Genomic DNA, 21,830 nt, shown 5'->3' on the forward strand with positions numbered 1-21,830 from the left:
TCAGGGTGGCACTTGTGTGCTCACTGGTGCAGGACACATGGTTTATGTTTTTCCACACACAGACAGACTGCACTTGTTTATTTTTGGCAGGAGCAGTGTTTCGGGGCAGTCCCATTAGCTTTGCTTGGTTAAGTCATTAAAGTCGTCTATCCATTCTTAAGTGGCACAGCAAAGCTCCTGTCACACATCATCAACATCCACACTGCCGGAGCCATTGTCAAGGACTCATCAATTGTGCAAGATACTCTCTCGCAGTTGCAGGTCTATCCAAAGAAGGTCAAATGTAAAGGAAGCACAATGTTTTGTAATTCCCAGCTTGGCTTAAAAAATGCGAGTGATTAGGAAAATTATTTTCTTATGGAACTTTTCCATTATAGAGTTCTAGCACTGCTTGACTCTATTCATTTATTTTGCTTTTCCATTAGGGATAGTACCTGATACCTGGTGCTTTATTTGGTACCTGCTCTGGGGAGGTTCCAAGCGAGCTGAGACTATACTAAAATGTGATGTCAACAGACTGTCGGCCCCTGACGGAGTGTGTCGTCATCGGAAGAGTCATAAGCACAATGTCTGACCCAAGAATCGAACCCGCCATTTTTAAAAACTGTCAAATGAGTTACAGACTCAAGCTGGCCTTGTCTTTTGCATATGCAAGTGTTCCTACTAGGAATGGCTTGATAATTACTTTTTTGTGCCTGCTCCTGATATCACAACCATGTGTATCTAACTTTGTCTATCTATCAGTCCAATACAGCCAACTACAAAGCTGTTGGTGCTGACACTTTTACTTCTTGTCCATTTCAATCCATTTCAAAGATATAATTCTTCAACTGTATAACATGAATCATGTAATCTAATACATTTTTGGATTCTATCAGATTTTACTTTTTTTTTTTACTTCACGGATGGTAGGACTCAGGTGGAAAATACTGCATAAGCTAACAAATAGCTGAAAGCTAAACCAGTATCTGCTGGTCACTTACAGGCTGGAAGAGGGTTTATCACCACTTTGCATAGGCAGTCACTCTTTAATTCGATTCCTCACCAATTTATGTATACTGGGACAAGGTACTCTGCTTCATCAGCATGGTCCAACTAAAACCTTAGTTCAGCTTAAACTTTGAATGGAAATGTAGTGTCTGTACTCGGTCATTTTAGGCTTCATCTACATTATTCCACGTTTATTTAAAAACTGATAAATTCTGCTGTACATAGGCAGGTCGTCCACATTATTCCAACATTTTCAAGCCCCCAAAATTAAGAAGTTTCAACTGACTCTGTTTAGTTTGAAAAGTCCAGGGCTGCATTTTAGCTTACATAGAACTTTGAAAGCTACCATGGAGTTACCCTCATTCACTTCCTGATTCCTATCGGTCACACTTTCTTCAGTTTCTCCTTGTCATCTGTCTCGTAGTAGAAATCCATGCTCTTACAGTTTTTAGTACTGTTTCTCATTGGTGTTACTTCCTTAAAATAAGCAAACAACTGCAGAGAAGATAATCCGCTTCCTGATCACACCGGCATGTGAATGCCCTGTAGACCTGACTGATTTTGAGGCGTGTTAGTTTGGATGCAGATGAAAAATGTAGTTTTCAAATGAAAGCTTAGTAGTGTGTATGTCGTCTTAGACTTGATCTGACTCGCACCTTCTTTCCTCAATGATTTCGTAGCACTTGTCTCCTCTGTTTGTTGTGTCATCACAGTGATACTGCAAAGGTGCTGGGGCCATGCCCTGGAATTATTGCCGGTAATTTAAGTGTCAGCTAAATACCATTAACATTAATTTATTGCTTGTTTCTATAATGGCCCAAGATCTTGTGAACACTTAAAGAAAACCGATAAAAATAATTTATCTTTTATCTTTATTTCTGTCTTTCTGCCTTCCAAATCTTACACTCTCCACCACCACTTTACTCTCTCTCATCATTTATTCTTATCTCTCCCTCAATCCTTTTCTTGTCTTTGTGTCTCTAGGTGGCTATAAAAATAGTGGATAAGACCCAGCTGGATGATGAGAACCTGAAAAAGATCTTCAGAGAGGTGCAAATCATGAAGTTGCTGAAACACCCCCACATCATCCGCCTCTACCAGGTACACACTCGCACACAAAACCAACAAGAGACTAAGATCTTAAACCCGAGAGCTGTTGCCCAGGAGAAAACAAATGAAATATGTGTCGGTTTAACAGGATCTGATGTGTTGTTGTGCTTCAGAAATGTACTGGGTTGACGGCAGAAATGTCCCCATATGCTTTCGTCTCCCCCTCACTTTTCCAGATTCATGGGCATCATAATTAAAAAAAGAACCCTTCCCACACCTGTTCCAGCACTTTCACAACCCAACTTGTTTAGCAAATCATCTGAAACTCCTACTGTTTCAATCTAGTATGCCACATAATCACAAAAATGTACTTGAAATATTGAATGATTAATGTTGAACTTCAATGCTGTCAGATACTGTACATGCACTGAACACCTTACTGACAGCGTCTGTTCTATATAAATCCTCTTGTTTCTATGCCAAACTGTGCTTACTCATTCGGTTGCATAACGGGTGAACCACCCATCACTAGATGTTAGTCTGTCCGAGGGTCTGTTGGTCAACGTTTGTCATCTTTTTGCTTATCTCCTCAGGTGATGGAGACGGAGAGGATGATCTATCTGGTAACGGAGTACGCCAGCGGTGGAGAGATATTTGGTAAGGGGAGTTCCCCCCTCTTACCTTGTTGGATTGCCTCTGCTTTTGCAGCTTGCTTTTCCAGATCAAATTATGCAGAATGTGCAACATTCCTTTCCACATGTAACAGCCACTCATCTTATAATGTGATTTTGGTCATCCATCATGGTTTTCACTGGGGGTGGGAATCTTTAGGTGCCTCACGATTAGATTAGGATTACGAATCAGGGGCCACAATTTGATTATAAAACAATTAATGCATCTTGTCTTTGTATTTGTGAATCAATTCAGAATCATCCACGTCCAAATCGAGATGTAGCTAAGAATCGATGTATTGTCTCTTCTGTTACTAAGAGCTTTTATTGAGTTGAAATGCATGTTTCCAATGGTCTTTTCCACTATACCTAGTATTTCAGTCATGTAAATCATGATTCAAACAGAATCTAGTCCATTTAATGAAACTTGGAACAGCAGATGACACTGTGGCCTGAGAACCAGTGATACATTTCTGAACTGTGCTCTGTGTGTGTGCGCTGTGTGTAGACCACCTGGTGGCTCATGGGCGTATGGCAGAAAAAGACGCCAGAAAGAAGTTCAAGCAGATTGTGGCAGCGGTGCACTTCTGTCACTGTCGCAACATCGTCCACCGAGACTTGAAGGCAGAGAATCTGCTCCTGGACCACAACCTCAACATCAAAATCGCAGGTGCGTGTTTCACTGGGTAAACTTCATTTAGTGATTTCGGGCCATCTTGGCAATTGACAGTATGTGCTTTGGGGAGCATTTTTCCCTGTTTGATCCAATTTTCTCCTTTTACTCTGTTGAGGGGAACAAGGAGATTAAATCAACACCTTGTCTCTTGCCACCAGATTTTGGCTTCAGTAACTTGTTTTCTCGAGGCCAGCTGTTGAAGACATGGTGTGGCAGCCCTCCCTATGCTGCACCGGAGCTTTTTGAGGGGAAAGAGTATGATGGTCCAAAAGTAGATATATGGGTGAGTACTGTAACATTTCAAGAAATAGGAATCCTAAATGTCTTTGCCTTTTTAAACTATAGTACTTGAATTGAATTGTTGCCTTTAAATAATTATAACATCGTTGGAAAAACATCCCTTTCACTCACTTTCTTTTTTCTTGCTCTTTCTTCTCACTTCTTTCTTTTCTTTTCTTTGTTTCTACAGAGCTTAGGTGTGGTGTTATATGTTTTGGTGTGTGGCGCCCTGCCTTTCGATGGCAGCACTCTACAAAATTTGCGGGCACGTGTCCTCAGTGGGAAATTCCGCATCCCCTTCTTCATGTCCACAGGTAATAATTTCGTTTACCGGCTTCCAATATCTCGCTACCTTCTCCTTCAGTCCAGTCCATCAGTAGCTCAATATGCCACTGACTGAAACCGCTCTTGCAAAATAAATGATATAATGATGGTATAAAATATTTTTACTGCATTACAGGGTTTAAACATGTTTAAAAAATGCCATTAATAAACATCATGCTTGGGTGCAACAACAACTGTTCTATTTTCTCCTCTTCATAAAATCATAAAATAGAACAACCACATTCAACAATCTTGAAAAAACAAACAAAAAACAAGCAAACATATGCTTTATGCCTTTTTAAGTGGAGTCGTCGTGTGTAAGGATACATATGTTTGTGTACCTGCAGACTGTGAGTACTTAATCCGACACATGTTGGTCCTGGAGCCCAGCAGACGGTTGTCCATGGAGCAGATCTGTAAGAACAAGTGGATGAGACAAGGAGACCCAGACCCAGACTTTGACAGGGTGAGAATGTTTCTGTCTCAGTATTGTGTAATTGTATTCTTTTTCTGTATTTTCTTTTTTTTTTTTAAATGTGCTCCAAAGGAAATGTTACGGAAGTTGTTCTTTTGACTCACATCTCCTCACCTTGTTTTTCGTCCCCCTCTAGTTGATAGCAGAATGTACGCAGGTGAAGACGGAGAGAGAGACGGAGCTCATCAATGAGCAGGTGCTGATAGCCATGTCTGAAATGGGCCTGGACAGAGAGCGCACGCTTCAGGTTGGACACAGATTTGTAGCTTTCTTCACGAACTTGCTCTGTTGTATTTAAAATTTCAGTACAGCACTAATGATTTATATTTCTTCTTCTTTTTTTGCACTTCAGTCCCTTCAAACTGATGCGTATGATCACTACAGTGCCATCTATAGTCTGCTGGCTGACCGCCTCAAGAAACACAAGACGCTGCGTGTTGCTCAGCCTCCCCTGCGTTCCATTAGCTACCCCCTTAATGCTGTACAGGTTAGTTACTGACTTTTGAAATCACTAATAGAGGATTGCATCTAATATGTCAATTTTGACAATGATTGATAGTGTTGTAGAGTTTTTAAATTAACTCTAATCCCTGTTTCTAGAGTCAGTGAGTCACAGCTTTGTCTCTGCCTGCAGTCTACTGAATCATGTGTGCTTGTTTACACCGGGAATTGAATTCTTGTGGGTGTTTCTTCATTGGTGTAATATGCTGAATAGGCTACAAGGCTGATTGTGAGACCATGCAGAAAAGTGGATTTGTTGAATGTGGTCTGATTTCTCAGATGGTCTCTGAAGTGAAAAGTGTGGTTAACACGACTGTTTCTTCAGTCTACCTTACAGTAGTTGTCATGTGTATCCGCTGAATAGAGTTCATTGGCTTTAACCCACATCTGCCAATCCCCCTGCACTAAGAAGATTATAAGGAAATTAGTGCTGTCCTCACCTTGTGTGTATGTGTGTGCCCAGCAGACAGATCCACAGGGTAATCCAGTTAGCATGACCGTTCCCCACGTCCAGCTCATCAACCCAGAGAACCAGATTGTTGAGGTGAGTTGAGGTTGTCCACCTAGTTGAGTCACTCTGGCCTCACTACCGGTTCTGTTGTAATTGTGCTTGATAGCAACCAAAGATGAAAATCCCAATCATGGCTTTTGTCTTGCTGTGTTTGAAGGGTGAATTGCAGCATACGTCAACAGCACATCAATGGTCTATTGTGATATATTTCATATTGTGCATTTGTTTAGTTGTTAGTTGTTTGTAAATAATTTACACTTGACAAATACAATTTACTACTGCAAGTGTAACACAGGATTCATCTCGGACTATGATCAGACCCAAGCGTTCACACGTACAGTACGTGTACACACACACAGCCTCAAAGCTGACTCACAAACACTGTGAAACACAAGAATGTGTCAGAGTGCTGCATTGCAGCAGGGATTTTTTTAAGAGAAGACCTGGAATTGCTAAATGATAGCATTCGAATATGTTCAAAAATGTGTATTCTTTTAGATATAATTAATGCCTGCAACACACAAAGGCAAATACAAATGACTACATGCTGTATGTATGTGTTTCTCTTACTTAGCCGGATGGCAGCATGGCACTGGACAGTGATGAAGGAGAGGAGCCGTCTCCCGAGGCCATGGCTCGCTACCTTTCAATGAGGCGGCACACTGTGGGGGTACCAGACCAAAGGTAACACACGTAGCTTTAATTATTTGAAATTCATTAGTTTGATATACTGAACAATTGGTCACACAAAGTGATGGTTCACTTAAATAATCTATGACATATAGCAGACAATAGTGTAAGTAATGATAATAATAATAATAACACAACTTGACATTGAATGTTTGTATCACAAAACATTGTTGCCTCTATTAAGTTGCATATCAGCTTTTTATGTGCAGGTAACTCACTTTTAAACAATCAGAAGAACAATTTCTACTAAAATCAGTGATTTCTACTGTGATATTGCTGACTTCCTGTGCAGTGCTCTTTACATCTATGCTTTACACACACATTAAAACATTCTGAATATTGATTTTAGGGTGCTTTTAGAACAACATAAATGGTGATTATGTTTTGATTTTTTTGTACCTAAATCGTTTAAAAAAATAATAATGAAACAACCATTATTAGACTAAAACATTGAAATATGCCAATTCTGATATGTTCATATACTCAAAACGGACGGAGCAGACACGTCCACTTCACTTTGTTTCTCTAATGTTTGCATTTGAATTTGTTTGCTCAAAACCAAAACCATTGACTCCTTTCATTTCCTATCCTCTGTCCACAGGACAGAGATGCAGGAAGACCTTCAGAAACTGCCACCAGGTTTCCCACGAGGTGCAGTGCCCCAGCCCCCATTCCCTCTATTGGCCCCCAACATGGGCCAAATACACACTCTCATGCCCACACAGAGCCTGCAGCCCACACAACAACTGGAGTACAAGGTACAGAGAGTTGGTTTAGATTTTCAGTCTTTCGCATTGTGATTTGGAATATTTGGAGGTTAATTGGTTTACATACAGAAACCTGAAGTGTTTATGGTGCGAGGCTCTAAGTGTATTTGACTTTGTATACCTGCTGGTGCTACAGGAACAGTCTTTGCTTCAGCCACCCACACTTCAACTCCTCAATGGCATGGGGCCTCTCGGCCGACGAGCTTCCGACGGAGGAGCTAACATTCAGCTACATGCTCAACTCCTAAAAAGGCCCAGGGGGCCCTCGCCTCTTGTCGCCAGCCCGGTGAGTATAGATGTCATTCCTGAGGTTAAGAATTTCTGTATGTAAACTGTTGGAGTCCTGACCAGTATCCACTTTTCCTCTCACAGCACCCCATCCCTGCTGTAGCTCCAGTAGATGAGGAAGGTTCGGATGGAGAGCCAGACCAAGAGGCGGTACAGAGGTACGGTGATGGTTTTGGGTGATGGGATTTTTTTCTATTTTTTTTTTTTGCAAAGGTGCTGTCTAATCTGGATCCACTGGAAGACCTGTGACCATAGACCACACTTATATTTGGCTGTCAAAAATCCAAAATAGTTTAATTGTAATGCTGAATAAATGTCTGCATCAAAATTGTATATGTCAATATTTTAAAGGCCTTAACTACAGTAAGACGATAAGACGTGCAAAATATGGACTTTTGTATGTATTTAGTCACTTTAGTAAGTTAATTTAAAACAAAACACAATTCTATATTTAAACAATAACAGAGTTATGCAATGGAGGTTTTTTTGTTTGTTTTTTTAGACATTTAGAAATTTTAAGCTAGCCACAGGTGTGGAGTAAAAATGTGGTCCATGGTCAGGGTTTTCCAGCAGCTCCTCTTCAGACAGCAGCCTCCGCAGACTTCGCTGGTGTCCTGGGTTGCTGGGAGTGAGTGCCTTTAGGCTGCTCTGCTTTTTTTTCCCCCTGAGAGGTGGCCACTCTGCTGTGGTGCTTATCCCATCTCTCCTCCTTTGTCCATCGCGCAAGTGCCTTCCGCCACAATTCCAAACCAAATCTCCCTCCAAAATCAGCCCTCCTATCGCTCGAACTCTTTGGCCAAACACCTTCTTTATCTCCCTAATTTCAGCAAGTGCCAAATTATTCTCCTGACTTTCTCACTCTTTTCTCACACAGCTTTGCTAACTCTGAAGCTTGCAAAACCAGTGATTTCAAATGACAACCTGTCCAGTCCTTAAATTGGAAGCTGGGGGGTTGTGGAATCACTTTAAGCTTTAACATCCATCTGTGGTGTCATTTTACTTGTTTTTCTGATTGGCTAAGTTGATATGACTGATGGGCCCCTTGGCAGAGGTGGAAAGGGGCGGGCTTCCCCCCTCCATCTCCATTAGTCAATGAAGACAGAGAGCTGACCAGCGCTGCTTCCTGTCTCCCACCCTCACCCCCGTCCTCCCCCTCCCTGCGGCCCAGGTACCTGGCGAACCGCTCCAAGCGGCACACGACGCACGCGCTCATGAGCACATCGCATGGCGAGCCCTCGGCAGACTCACAGCGGCCCCAGGGCCCCCGCCAGAGGGGGGGTTGGGCCCCCGACATACACACCCGGTGAGGGGACACGCCCACTCCGAGTTGTATATGCACAAACACAACACACAAAACCTTACATAAACTTTGGGGCACATTAAGCCTAACTCTCTCTATCTCTCACACCAATACTCAAACACAGCTCATCTCACACACACACACACACTGCAGATGAATTGGTGAAGGTTGTAGGGTGTTTGTGCCTGTGAAAGTGTTGGAGGTGGAGAACATCTCCACACCACCTGTAAACCATACTTCATATTAACTGCTTCTTCCCTAAAAGCCTGGAAATAGCAGGTATGTTACTGGTTCATCCAGCAGAGTCTTTCTGTGGAAGCGAACCCTCAAACCCAAATTATGTTAGTCTTAAAGGAATACTTCACCGAATAGGGGTAGTATGTTTGAGAAATTCAAATATCTTCGTTCTTTTCTTTGCTACGTGGCCACCAGTGACACTTGGTCCTGTTAGCGTAACTGTTAGCAAAGATGGCGGACACTGTTTACATTCTAGGAATGAGGTCCCGTCCCGAAATAAGCGTGGCAGTTTCAAGCCTTGGAACAAGTGTCACTGGTGGGCGCGTAACTAAAAAAAGAATGAAGCTATTTCTCGACTCAGGGGAAACTGAGGTTGGGAAAAATACTACCCCTATTCTAGTAACGCAACACTAAATGCAAATCAGTGAATTATTCCTTTAAGTCTTAGTGAACATGTTTTATTGTGCTTTTTTTCCTGATCCTGTTATATTTACCTGTCCTTCATGAATATAATCTCCTTCCATCTCTGAGTAGAAGTGTTGCTGTGTTTAGATGCAACGGTAGGAAGGACCTGTTCTCTTATATAGTGCTTGTGCCTGTTATTACAGAAAGCCTACCATTTAGCGGTAGAATTGATGGTGTGTAGCCATGTCTTTGTTCATGGATTACTTGTCTTGGAAATGATGGATGAAGCCGATTTATGTTTTGATCAATAATGGATCATTCGTTTATGTGACCTTTACATCTGTATACTGTCAGTAAGTCAGTCAAAAATAACAAGCCGAGGATGGAGAAAGAAGTCTTTTGACATTTAAGTTGCAGTTTTACCCTTAGTCAGTTGTATTTATCTAATAATTAATCTTATCTTCCCGCCTACTGATCTTTTGGTCATGGTTATAATTATTAAGGATATATTCTACATGAATTTATTGCTCGTATCAGTTGTGTCAATCTTTAAGTCTTAATATTTCCTACAATTTGAAATATTTTACTGTCATACTTGCTGTAATGTATTTTGAAATCATGTGATGTGTCTTGTGTGTCTGCGTTTCGTCATGTTGCGTCTTTGTGTGTGTGTGTGTGTGTCTGTGTCTGTGTCCATGTGTTTTTGTCTGCTTCTTGTGGTCCCCCTCCTCAGATCCAGTTATAAGGACTCGAACACCCTTCATCTCCCCATGGAGCGCTTCTCACCTGTCAGACGGTTCTCTGATGGCGCCGCCACCATCCAGGCTTTCAAGGCTCATCTAGAAAACAGCAGCCTCATTAAGCAACTCAAACAGGTAGATGTTAATATCAAGGCGTGCCAGGTGAAAACAAGGAAAAACCTCAATGCCCTTCACTACTTGCCCATAGAACACTGACTTAATGAGGAATCTTCCCCCAATTTGGCTGTGCTACAAGTATTTGGTCTACACATACTTTGAGTCTCCATATTTTAAGATCAGTTGGTTTACTTACAAATTTAGCCTCTATAGTATGTCCCTAATTTTTGTAGGATCACATTCACAGCAGAGGTGAAGGACCTGATCATCCTGTGAGATTGTTATATCAAAATAACAACCAATAAATATTTTTAATGTAATTTTATCTTTTATCTTTGTGAAAGGAGTGGTTGATAACGTTTTTGATTAATACTTAAAAGAATCAGCCAGAGGATGTAATGGTTTTACATTCATGGTGATGATCATTGATATGAGCCGGTATGAAAACTTTTGTTACGGCTCTGAAAGCGTTTTGCATCACGTGCATCTATACTATGTCAACTACTGTCTATACTAGTGATATTAGCGTAAGAACTGTTGAGGAATATTTAGATTATTTGGCTCTGTGCATGTCCTGGCACAGAGCGAGACTCAACATAGGAGCTCAGTTCGCGGCTGAGACACAAACAGACTGCTGCCGTTGTTGCGGGATTATTAGACTAAAACATTGAAATATGCCAATTCTGATATGTTCATATACTCAAAACGGATGGAGCCACCTAACGCAGAGTTATCTTACCGTTTTTATATGATATGCCGTGTCTGTAGTCGAGCTGTGATATGCAAACTGTTGCTGGCAAACATTTCATGCAACTTTTTTCCCGCCATCTATTTTTGTAAAATGCTGCCACAGTGCTGATGTCTTTGACAAGGAAGTTAGTGGAGGACTGACTGTAGCCTAAAATGAAACGCTCATTAAATAAAAATTAAATAGAACCACCGCATGTTTTTAATCTATCTGTCTCTACTGGGTTGGGCTAAAAGATTGAAAACAAGGGGGGGGTGTTCTCTGAAGACACACGGTTACCTGTGAAACAGGGGTGCTCTTAAAACACCACCATTAGCACTTGGTACATTCTTCCTGATGAAATTAATCATAGACTGTATGAAATTATCACGGCAAAAAATCGACCATTCAGAATTGCAGTGCAGTTTGTTGTCCCGTCATGAAGCTGAAATTTTAAATTTAATTTTTTAGTTTTAGGCCAACAACTACTAAAAGACAATCTAAAGGTTTTTGATCAAGGTTGGAAGTTTTTGTCTTGAATTTTATATGTAAGCTTATGTTTTCACAGGTTTTTCTTTATTTGTCAACCGGAATGTTGTTACACTTTTGAGGCTCACTGTAATCCTGACGCACTGTGAACAAAATGTCTTTAAGCTGAGGTTAGTTGAGGCCCATCACCTGAGAAAACCTCAACGTACCTCTTCAGACATCACATCATCTGCAGGGACACTGCACTGATATTATCTCACCCAGAAGGAGGCTTAGGTATAGGGAAGAGACAATCGTCATCAGCGCATCTTTTTTTAGTGAGTGTTTTGTTTTAGACATGCACTGACGTGCCAGGATTATCTTAACATTCAAGGGTTAAGGGGGTTAATGAGGCTTGAGGAGAGGGTAACACACTCGACCTACATCGAGGCAAAACTCGCCAAACACACGGAATCCCCACTGCACTTTCTTCCACTAAGAGCGTGCAAGAAACTGGGTGTATACAAGCGTAGGGATGATTATATGACCTCAGAGTATATTATACATGTTGTAGCTGGTCATACAAGTCGGCAAGCCTGTTCTTTTCATAATTTGGGATTTCAAAGTGCTTGGGGGCAGCAGCTTTTCCTGTCTCACTTTTTTTTTTATTTTTGCAAAAGGAAACTGGTTCAGACTGGAACTCGGTGAAAAGATGTGCTTTAAGCATTTGCAGCACAATTAGTTCGTTTTTAATAAACGCAATCACTGCTGTTATCCAATGCTTATTTGTATGAATGCACATTTGAGCAGCTTTAGGCAAACAGTCAGTCAGGTGATTACACATGGAGATAAACCCAGGTTGCACTGGGAGATTTGGGGAAAAGTATTGCCTCTGAACACTCCACACTGTGAGACATAGGGTGGCAAAAGCATTGGCAAATACATAGATATTGCTCTTAAGTTCTGTAATCAACGTTATCCATGGCTATATATTGTCCCTTATTGCTGATGAATTGGTCTCTTGCTGTTGATATTTATCTTGCATTGCTACATTGCTTTGATGGATATAGTTCCCCTCTCTTTAAATTTTGATTAAGTTAAATAACTTGCACTGAATTCAATATTTTTGGTCGCTGTCTTTTGTTTCCAACAGGAGTGTGAGCAGCTCCAGAAAAAGTATGCTCTCCAGCAGGATGAGCATCTCCTGGAGCACACCCAGCAGCAGCATATCCTCTACCAGCAAGAGCAACAAATCCTCCACCAGCAAATCCAGGTATCTGAAGTGGACAAAAGTCACCATGGAGCCAGAATTACACTTATTTCAGGATGGTTTCACTGCTTTACATTTCTTCATGCAGGACAGAATGAGCTGCTTTACTCCCCAGTTAGTTTGTTAACAAATCACGTTATTCTGAACCTGAGAGGTAATGTATTTATCTTTACCTGCAGGGTCTGTCTTTAGGCCATGGAGAGAGCCAGCCGAGTCATCTAACCCACCAGCTTCAGAGGTGAACATGCGCACACGCACACATTACTCATCGGCCATTGAACAGTGAAGAATGAACTTGATACTGTGGTGCAGCAGTATCGACTGAAATGCTACATCACATAATTCTTGTGTTTTTTTTTTTCCTTTTTCCTTTCTTCTCTCCTTTGTCCTCTCTCAGATTGCGTATCCAGCCCTCCAGCCCGCCGCCAACACATCCCAGCAACCACCTCTTCAGGCAGCCCAATCAGAGCCCTCCGCCTGGCTCTGCAGGCATACTGCAAGGGCACGGTTAGTGACACCATTAAAATGCTTAAAAATGAGAGCGTACAGACAGTTTAAACTATCGCTTCACCTACAGTAGCTCCAAATTTAGCAACATTTACTGATGAAGTCGCATGTTGCAGGCTGAACAGCCCTCACTTTGTGTGGACCCTATGTAGCCTTCAATTAGCAACACAACTCAAAGGATGTGAAGTCCGTATGAAGTGGGCTATTGTAAGGACATGGTGGTCCAAAATGGCTGCCTTCAGAGCTGATCCGGCTCCTAATATGAATATCAAAGGCTCATTCTGGGGTAATGAAAAACAACTCATATAATCGGGTGGTTGTTTTTGCCAAATGAAAATAATTACATCTAAATTTACACATTGGACCTTTTAAATTATTATTAGCTTTTTCTTTCTTTCTTTTTTTTTTTTTAATGGATTTACCTTTTTTAACTGCATGCATTAGAAATAGTAGTCAGTTCTGAATTAAATAGAAATGTTTTGGGTTTTTTGCCACAGCTGAGTTAACATGTTGGTCATTAGAACTTATGGTTACAATATGATTTTATTGACTTATTGTAATGGTACATTAGCTATGATGCCATGTTATTGTTGGGACAGTAAATACAAAACAATCACTTGAAAGCAGTAGCAAGAAACTTAGTTGGTGTTGATGAGTGACTTTTTGCTCTAGTCATTTTTTCTCCTTGTGAAAATTCCAGCAGAAATTTGGTAGGTCATATCATGTCAACCGTCTGCTGCCTGTTCTGTCCTCTCCTATAGGTGGTCCGTCACCAGTGCAGTACCAGCACCAGCATGGTACTGCAGCACTGTACCAAGGCCAGAGTGGAAGCCCACCTCCCACAGGTTTGCCTCGAGTCGCTCACACAACAAATCAGCAAGCACCATCTGTCCGCCCCACTGTCCCATTGGCACAGGGTGTACCTCAACAACAGCAGGTGACAACAAGGAGCCGTTTAACCGTTTTCCTTTTATGTTTGTGCTGATGTTACATGTGTGATCGTATAACGTATCTATGCAAGTTCTGTAACTATTATGGCGTATTTCCACCAGGTCTACTCGCCTCGCCATGGCAAGTAGACCTGTAGCGTTTCCACTAGCATAGCACCTGGTACCAGGTACTATTTTAAGTACCTGCTCCGGCGAGGTTCCAAAAGCGTGCTGAGTAGGTACTATGTGATGATTGGTCGGACTGCCGGCCACTGACTGGTCAGAGTGCTGTCACAGAGGAGACGTCCGACAGAAATCAAGCCGAGCAGTGCATGTATAAAACGAAGTCACCGCAGTTTCATGCAGCCGTGCAGTGATGACTCCGCCCACATTGAGTAGGCAAACTAAACCGTGTTGTGCCGAGGCGAGGAGCCGGTGGAATACGCCATTAAATACTGGGCAAGAGGTGTACCACACACCCTGATGATAAAGATAATAGTGATGATGATAATTATTATCATTAATGATACAGGTTTTTAAATGCTCCCCGTCTCCATCTTCCTCTCTCTTTTCCATTCTTCTTTTCAATCAACTCACCTCTCCTTCACTAACCCCCTTCCTTCCTCCTCTCCTTTCTCGCCTCCCAACCCGGTGGAGGCAGATGGCGTTGTACTCTGAGTCTGCTTCTGTCAGATATTTCTTCCTGTTATAAGGGAGTTTTTTTTTTCTCTCCACTGTTGCCAAGTACATGCTCATTGTGTTCCTGTTGAGTTTCTCTGCAATAATTGTAAGGTCTTGAACTTACCAAGCAAAGTGCCTTGAGATAACGTTTGTTATGAATCGGTGGGATGCAAATAAATTAATTTGACTTGACATTGGTGTTAGAGCTGCAACTAACGATTCTTTTCATAATCGATTAATCTGTCGATTATTTTCTCGATTAATCGTTTGGTAATATCAGAAAACCTTAAAAAAATGTTGATTGGTGTTCATCAAACCTGGAAATGATGATGTTCTCAAATGTCTTGTTTTGTCCACAAACCAAAATGATTCACTTTTAATGATTTCTTTGTTCTCCAGAGCAAAGAAATGAAGAAAATATTCACATTTAAGAAGCTTAAACAATCAGAAATCTTGTTTTAATCATGAAAAAAACTTCAAACCGATTATCAAAATAGTTGTCGATTAATTTAGTAATCGATTAATCGTTTCAGCTCTAATTGGTGTAATGTGATTCTTTGAGTAATAGTTAATTTCAGCGTTGACTGTTCATACAGGTGACCATCCAGGTGCAGGAAGTGGAACTGGGAGGTGTGGCGCAGAGACAAGGTAGCTTTTTGTCCACACCAGGACACAGAGTTCTTGGGAAGCAGCTGAGTGCAGACAACGCCGAGATGCACAGGTGACCTCACCCATCCTGTCACCACATCACCTGATGGCTTTTACACCCTCCCAGCATTACCATTGGACTGTTTCTGTGTCATCTCCTTCCATCTTTTTTTTTGACACTCTTGATGATCTCACCTCCCGGCAATAATAGACACCTGCATGCTATTCTATGTATATATTTTTTTAAAACTTTTTTCTTCACTAATTTGTTTGTGTTTCCCCTTTCTGTCATGTTCACTGATTTATTTTCTGATTTTTAATTGTATTTTTAAGGTCTAATGTGTAATAATTAGTGACACCTGTTGGTGCGACTGCAGATTGCAAGAAACAAAGGACTCTTTCCCTCACCTCTCCCTTTCCCAAGGGTGACGGCGAACTACTGTGGCCTTCATTTGCCAAAAAGGATGTTTGTCCTCAACAACCTTGTCTACTGTCAACTGATGGTGATGCAGATCTTAGCTACATTGTGTTTCTTTGAGTTGTGCATCAGGTTTATGGTGGGCAGAGCAGTTCTTCAATTTCAAATTAAGCTTCTGCTTCAAAACTTAAAATGTACGCTCTGGCTGGTTTGTCCCCTTAGGCTGTCGTAAAAACATTATACCATGGATTAGTGAATTCGGTTAAAGCACCTAATGCTTAAAGGACATAAAAAAGGCTTGTTCTGAGGCTATGAAAACCAAATGATTTTTGTTTTGAAGCTATTTCACATTCATACAGACATATTTATTAAATTTCTGCCAATAAACTCCTAAATGTTGGAACTTCCAAAACCTTAGACAGTAACACTGATACTCAAACAGTACTGACAGTTAACTGAAATATAACATTGAGTTTTTCCCAAGATGACTTCTGAACACTTTCTCCACTACAGCACAACCCGGTGAGTTGTTGGATGTAGTGTTAGAGGTACAGTATGTGTTGAGATCCCAGCAGTTGAAGTAGGTGATCGGTCGTCCTGTGACACCTGATGTCTTCGTCCCATGAACGGTCCCCGTACCCAGCAGTGGCTTCACTAAGAGCGCACGCGATGGTCTTCAAAAAACAAATAAAAAAATGCATCATTTGGAAACATCTTAACACCGCTTAGTGAATTCTTGAACCTGGATCCAATGTGAAGTGTTTGCTAGGCTGCCTGTGTGTGGTGATTTTAACGAAGGCCTCCTGTAGATTGATGAAAGTGAAGGTGATGTAGTGGCATCCCAACCAGGACTTGGGTGTATGTCGCTATTAAACAACAGATGGCTAATTCAGCTCTACATTCCCTCTTCTTATCCAGTCGCAGCCTTGGCCGCTTCACATCGGGCTATGAACAGGCCCAGTTCAATGCCCATCTCATCTCTGGCGACGCTGCCTCCCGGGGCGCCTCCGGAGTGCTCAGCTCCTTCAGCCCGTACCTACAGGGAGCCTCGCTCAAAGTCCCCAGCCTAGAAGGGTACCAGGGCGGGGTGGTGGGGAGTGGCAACTATGGTACTCCCTCAACACTACAACAGGCCCTGCTGTCCCCAACTCCTTTGGACTACCGCCCCCCACAACAGCACGTCACCCCCACCCTGCAGGGCCTCCTCTCCCCCCGTCACTCTTTAACAGGGCACGCTGATCCCAGGTTGCCTCCCCAAGACCTGGCCGCCCTGCTGAAGAGGCACAGTCCCCGGCCTTGCCCAGCGCCCCCCACACCACCCAGCGGTCCGCCCCAGGAGTATGGAGAAATGTTGCTTCTACACCAGCTGAGCCAGGGTGAGAACTTGGAACCACCGACGCCACAGGGTGCCCCCGGAGGCCCGCACTACCTCCACCTCCTCCAGATTCGACCACCTGATGTCCAGCCACAGCAGCACCCAGCCCAGCCACCGTGCCCCAGCTTACCTTACTCAGAGAGCATGGAGGAGGACGAGGTGCCACCTGGCTACCATCACCCACACGAGGGCCTGCTGACCAAGGCAGGGGAAGGTCATGAGCTCCTCGGGCCTCCCCGCGGAGGCACCCCGCCCTATAACTCCCCGACACACAGGCATGGCGGCTATATAAGGAGTCCTCCAGCAACGAGAGGTAACATCTGTTTTATTGTCGCCGTGTAATTTACTTGCATTAAAAGAACTCTTCTCAAACAACTGAACACACGCTGTGTACTGAGCACACTCTGCTTTCTGTCAGAATCTGAGTGCGTGGAGTGTAGGCCCCCAGGGCAGGCCATGGAGGTGCCTGATCATAATGGTGTGGGCTACTCTCGAGGTCCCCAGGGTGACGCCTATAGGTCCCGTGGACAACTACAGCGCCACCACACCATTCAGACCTGCGATGATGCTTATGTGAGCTAAAGTCTATTGATGAATTACTTTGAGCAGATTGACCACATTCCTTTTGAAGGGCCCAACAATTAACCAGAGAATTAGCAAATCACACATGTTACAATTAAATTATTCAATTTTTGATTAAATAAAATATTTGGTTAAATATGAAACGATTGAAATGGATGAATGTTAGAAACAATATCTTTATCTTTTTAAGTGCCTGTCCTCCCATTACAGTGTAGTAGTCGATATATTGATGAAATCCCACGTGATAATGCTCTGTCTTCACTTAAAAAATGGTGTCACAATTCATTACGAGTAGGAAAGCAAATGCACCAGGGAGTCATGTTTATTTAGATGTTGTTTTTGAGGTATTGGTGCATGTTAATCACATCTGATCTTTAAAAAAAACATCAATGAGTCTTCATAAGGATTCATTCAGAATTCTAAAAATGGTTCCCTCTCTGGCTGCTCAGGACCAGGTAGAGCCCATGTCTGGAATGAGCCTGTTGGCTGGAAAGGCATTAAGCTCTGCTCGCATGTCAGACATCCTCAGCCAGACATCATTGACAGGAAGCCAGCAGCTGCACCAGCGGGAAGAGTCAGGTCAGTGTGCGACATGATATTAGCTGAAATACAGTTGTTGTTGTTTTTTTCTTTGGTCCATATCACTAAAATCTGTGTGCTCCTCCTAATGCAGTGTGTGATGTCGAAGGGGAGCTCCATGCAGCAGCGTGCTACCCCTCCTCCTGCACCAGTGACATGCTCCTCAGCTACAAGCCCCCAGACCTGCAGTACAGCATGGAGCAGGCTGGGGTCTAGCACAGGTACACGCACACAAACAGAACGAAGGGTTGACAATGAAATGATTGAATGCAGATTAGTTGTTATCTGGTGATAGAGACACCGGAATACAGAGGAGGGGATTTGGGATCTTCAGGTGCAGCAGGCCTTTGGTGTGAAAACCTTTTTTACATCATTAAAAGTTAGATTATACACAAAAGAAAAGGAGAAATGGTGGCTAGCATGAGTCGAGCAGCTCCGTGTACAACCACAAATTCAACAAGTGAACTTTGCTGTAGTTTGTGTGTGGCCTCAAACTGAATCAACTCCTCAATCTGGGAAAATCTGGGATTGGAGCCAAATCTTCTCAGGCACATTCCTTTTGGCACATCGTCACCTTATAAATCACTTTCCCAAACAGATTTTTATGGTTCTGTAGTAGTTTATATAGTAATCATTCATCAAATGCTTTGACCTTTTATGGGTTACTCAATATTTATTATAACAATACAGTGTTTACCCTCTTGGTTTGTTTCATGTTTTCATTTTACAGCACTGAACTGGTTAGCTTTTGAGCATCAAACCACATCAAACTTTCAACCAGTCGATCAATTAAATGAGTTCACACATGAATATGGCTCTTTAAATCAAGGGTTGTGCTCATCCAATCATGCCGTTATATTATTGAGGCACTTGAAACAGAAGCCGTCATCAGGAGTCTATGTGCTCCTGTAGTAGCTTGCTCAAGATTGTTCAACCCCCCCCCCCCAATCATTAAGGAAGTGCAAGTCGCTTGGCAGGTCTGACATATTCCTTTCAAAATTAAGGGCTTAAGCAGGATTATTTGATTTTCTATAAATAGCAAAATATGTGTGGACGACTGGTGTGTGTAGACTTTTTGGATGTGCATGCCTTAGCACACTTTCTGGTTACGTTCTTATGTGTTTTTTCCAGGAAACTTAGCTCTTGACCTGCCACTCAACATACAGACGCATTTAAGCAAGTGGCAACTGGTTGTGACATCACTCATATTGATATTTTGCAAGTGGAAGTTCCTACAACCAGCACCTATTGAACAACACTAGCTGTTATTCACACTGGTGTCCATGTCATGTGCTATTAAACAAGATCTGGAATGTTATAAATCAAGTAGACCTGCAACTAACGATTATTATCATAATCGGTTAATCTGTCGATTATTTTCTCGATTAACCGATTAATCGTTTGGTCCATAAAATATCAGCAAACCTTAAAAAATGTTGATTGGTGTTCGTCAAACCTGGAAATGATGATGTTCTCAAATGTCTTGTTTTGGCCACAAACCAAAATGATTCACTTTTAAAGATTTCTTTGTTATCCAGAGCAAAGAAATGAAGATAATATTCACATTTAAGAAGCTTAAACAATCGGAAATATCTTGTTTTAATCATGAAAAAAGCTTCAAACTGATTAATCGATTATCAAAATAGTAATTCAGTAATCGGTTGTTTCAGCTCTAAAATCAAGTGTGAATTATATAACCCTAACCCTTAGACAATTCCATTCAAAATGACAGCCGAGTCACGCTCTGACTCAGAATCAGACACAATGAAGTCTAAAAGTATGGTCTATAACATGTCTAAATGTTTTGTTGTGTATCAAAATCATTTCTGCACCCACACTAACACACTTGCAAACATACTGTAATATCCCACTGGACATGTGTGTGCCAGTGGAAACAGAAAATGCAGATTTCTTCTATTTGATTGACAATGAGGTTAAACTAAAATTGACAGTTGTGGTTTTAATTCATTGCTTGTAATTAAAAAAAAAAGTGTGGTGACTGATAAGAATCAGGTTGTTAACTGCCTCATCAGTGATTTTGGTTCATTCAGACCAAAACAAGACTTAAAAAATGAAGCCTTCAGCGTTTCAAAAGCTGTCATAGTGTTCGGAAAGTCCAAAGTGGTGTTAACAGCAGGTGTAACCTGAGCAATTGCAATGTGTTTCACTTTGTATATTTGGTTAACTGGGTACGTCATCAATTTTATGTTACATGAGAGGGATTAGAAAAAGGAATCGGCAAAATGAAAATGGCGAAAAGCCCCAGGACAAAATGACCACAATGACACCAGCTGGGTGATTTTTGCGCATGCCACACAAGATGTGCAGTTTTTCTCAGGGACAAAGTTGTTTTTTGATAAATGGAGATTTATTCAGTAGAAATTGTGACATTATTTGACTAATTTTATGGCAAGCTTCAGTTAAATTTTCACTTTATTGATTTAACACTGGATTATTTTCTTGGTTAAGTCATTATTTTTTTAATCAGAGATATAAAAATAATCAATTGTTCTCTCTTAGTAGAAATTATGACAAAAATATGACATCAAATAGCGTCAGATAAGCTATTTATCGCATGCTACTTGGTTTGCGATATAACCTGCGATGTAGACGGTTCAAAGTCCAGGTTCAGTTCAATATTCACTGTGTGATGGATTTCAAATGGAAAAAAATAACAAAATCTCTTGCTCCATCTTGATCTAATTTCAGTATTCCAATGTCTGAAGTATATGTGAGGAAGAGGAGGATGACGAGAGAGCGAATGATCTTATTGGGAATAAATCTGCCTCCTGTGCAAAGTCTGTAGCTGACTCTGCTCGCCCTATATTGCACCATTGTGTCGTAACGTTGGAGATGATGGTGTTTGAGACTTTGAGAGAAGAAAAACTAACCCCAAGCTAATGGCGTAGACACAACTGTTGAAAATGCTGTTTCTTCTGTTCATGTGTCTTCATGCAGGAAAGGATGTATCCTGTGTACAGCGGTCCATATCAGCCATCCTGAGTTGTGTTGACTTGAGTTGAGCAGCATCACACCAAACCCACCACCACCACCACCGTCGTCTTTTGTCCAACCTGGGCCTCGGGAGGGAGGGAGAGGGAGGGAGGGCACTCTACGTCCATCTGTATTGTCTCCGTCTGTCCCCGGGAGGGGACTCTGTATAAGAGAGGGAGAGTGTGTGGGTATAATCTTCAGTTGGGGAGCACAGGTGGGGCTGTGGGGGTTTCAAAGGTCAAAGTGCCAGCATTTTCTGCACAGACCTTCAGCACCTGCTGCTGGTCATCTCTTCTTTTCTTCACCTCCCGTCGCGGTTAGACTGCAGTTCCACTCCTCCCTCTTCCGGCCCCACAGCCTCACCCCCCCTTCACCACCTCACCTCACCTCGCCCGGCTCCCACCTGCTGCCGCCTAAAACTCCCGCGTCATCATTTGTCCTCTGTTAACTGTCGGCACACTTGGTCATGCGCCTCGTCGGCTAACGCAGCGATCCAGTCACACTCGGCAGAACATGGAGTCTAACGTAAACACACACTGCTGCAACAAATCCAAAGTATTCACGTTAGGTCTGAGTGCGCATGCGTGACTGAAAAGACGGGGTGAGTTGACTTGAAGTTGTCTGTGAGAGT

The 21,830-nt window shown here is 42.2% G+C and overlaps 1 protein-coding gene across 3 annotated transcripts; it reads left to right on the plus strand.

Annotated features, from left to right (window-relative positions):
* Positions 1 to 1,978: 1,978 nt before the first annotated feature.
* Positions 1,979 to 21,586, plus strand: sik3 (SIK family kinase 3). Of its 3 annotated transcripts, none has more exons than XM_044031667.1 (25): positions 1,979 to 2,091; positions 2,634 to 2,697; positions 3,220 to 3,381; positions 3,546 to 3,670; positions 3,857 to 3,980; positions 4,338 to 4,456; positions 4,602 to 4,712; positions 4,818 to 4,952; positions 5,430 to 5,510; positions 6,052 to 6,161; positions 6,769 to 6,925; positions 7,071 to 7,220; positions 7,307 to 7,380; positions 8,391 to 8,525; positions 9,898 to 10,039; positions 12,370 to 12,489; positions 12,666 to 12,724; positions 12,884 to 12,993; positions 13,755 to 13,930; positions 15,200 to 15,324; positions 16,588 to 17,357; positions 17,463 to 17,617; positions 18,076 to 18,205; positions 18,300 to 18,426; positions 21,164 to 21,586. In XM_044031667.1, the coding sequence occupies exons 1-24, from the start codon at positions 2,050 to 2,052 to the stop codon at positions 18,419 to 18,421; spliced, it is 3,498 nt and encodes a 1,165-aa protein (XP_043887602.1). In that variant the 5' UTR covers positions 1,979 to 2,049; the 3' UTR covers positions 18,422 to 18,426; positions 21,164 to 21,586. The 3 variants fall into 3 exon arrangements, with proteins under 3 accessions (XP_043887602.1, XP_043887603.1, XP_043887605.1); XM_044031668.1 differs by having other exon boundaries at positions 5,433 to 5,510; XM_044031670.1 differs by lacking the exon at positions 8,391 to 8,525.
* Positions 21,587 to 21,830: the final 244 nt, after the last annotated feature.

Source organism: Solea senegalensis, linkage group LG8, assembly GCF_019176455.1.
Source record: "Solea senegalensis isolate Sse05_10M linkage group LG8, IFAPA_SoseM_1, whole genome shotgun sequence".
NCBI classification, from domain to species: domain Eukaryota; kingdom Metazoa; phylum Chordata; class Actinopteri; order Pleuronectiformes; family Soleidae; genus Solea; species Solea senegalensis.

Excerpts from the sequence above, each read along its gene's own strand:
- sik3 (XM_044031667.1), top strand. The coding sequence starts at position 2,050 with ATGAAGTTGCTGAAACACCCCCACATCATCCGCCTCTACCAG. Across the intron at positions 8,526-9,897 it reads GCCCCCGACATACACACCCG|ATCCAGTTATAAGGACTCGA; the intron begins GTGAGGGGACAC and ends CCCCCTCCTCAG. Across the intron at positions 13,931-15,199 it reads GTGTACCTCAACAACAGCAG|GTGACCATCCAGGTGCAGGA; the intron begins GTGACAACAAGG and ends CTGTTCATACAG.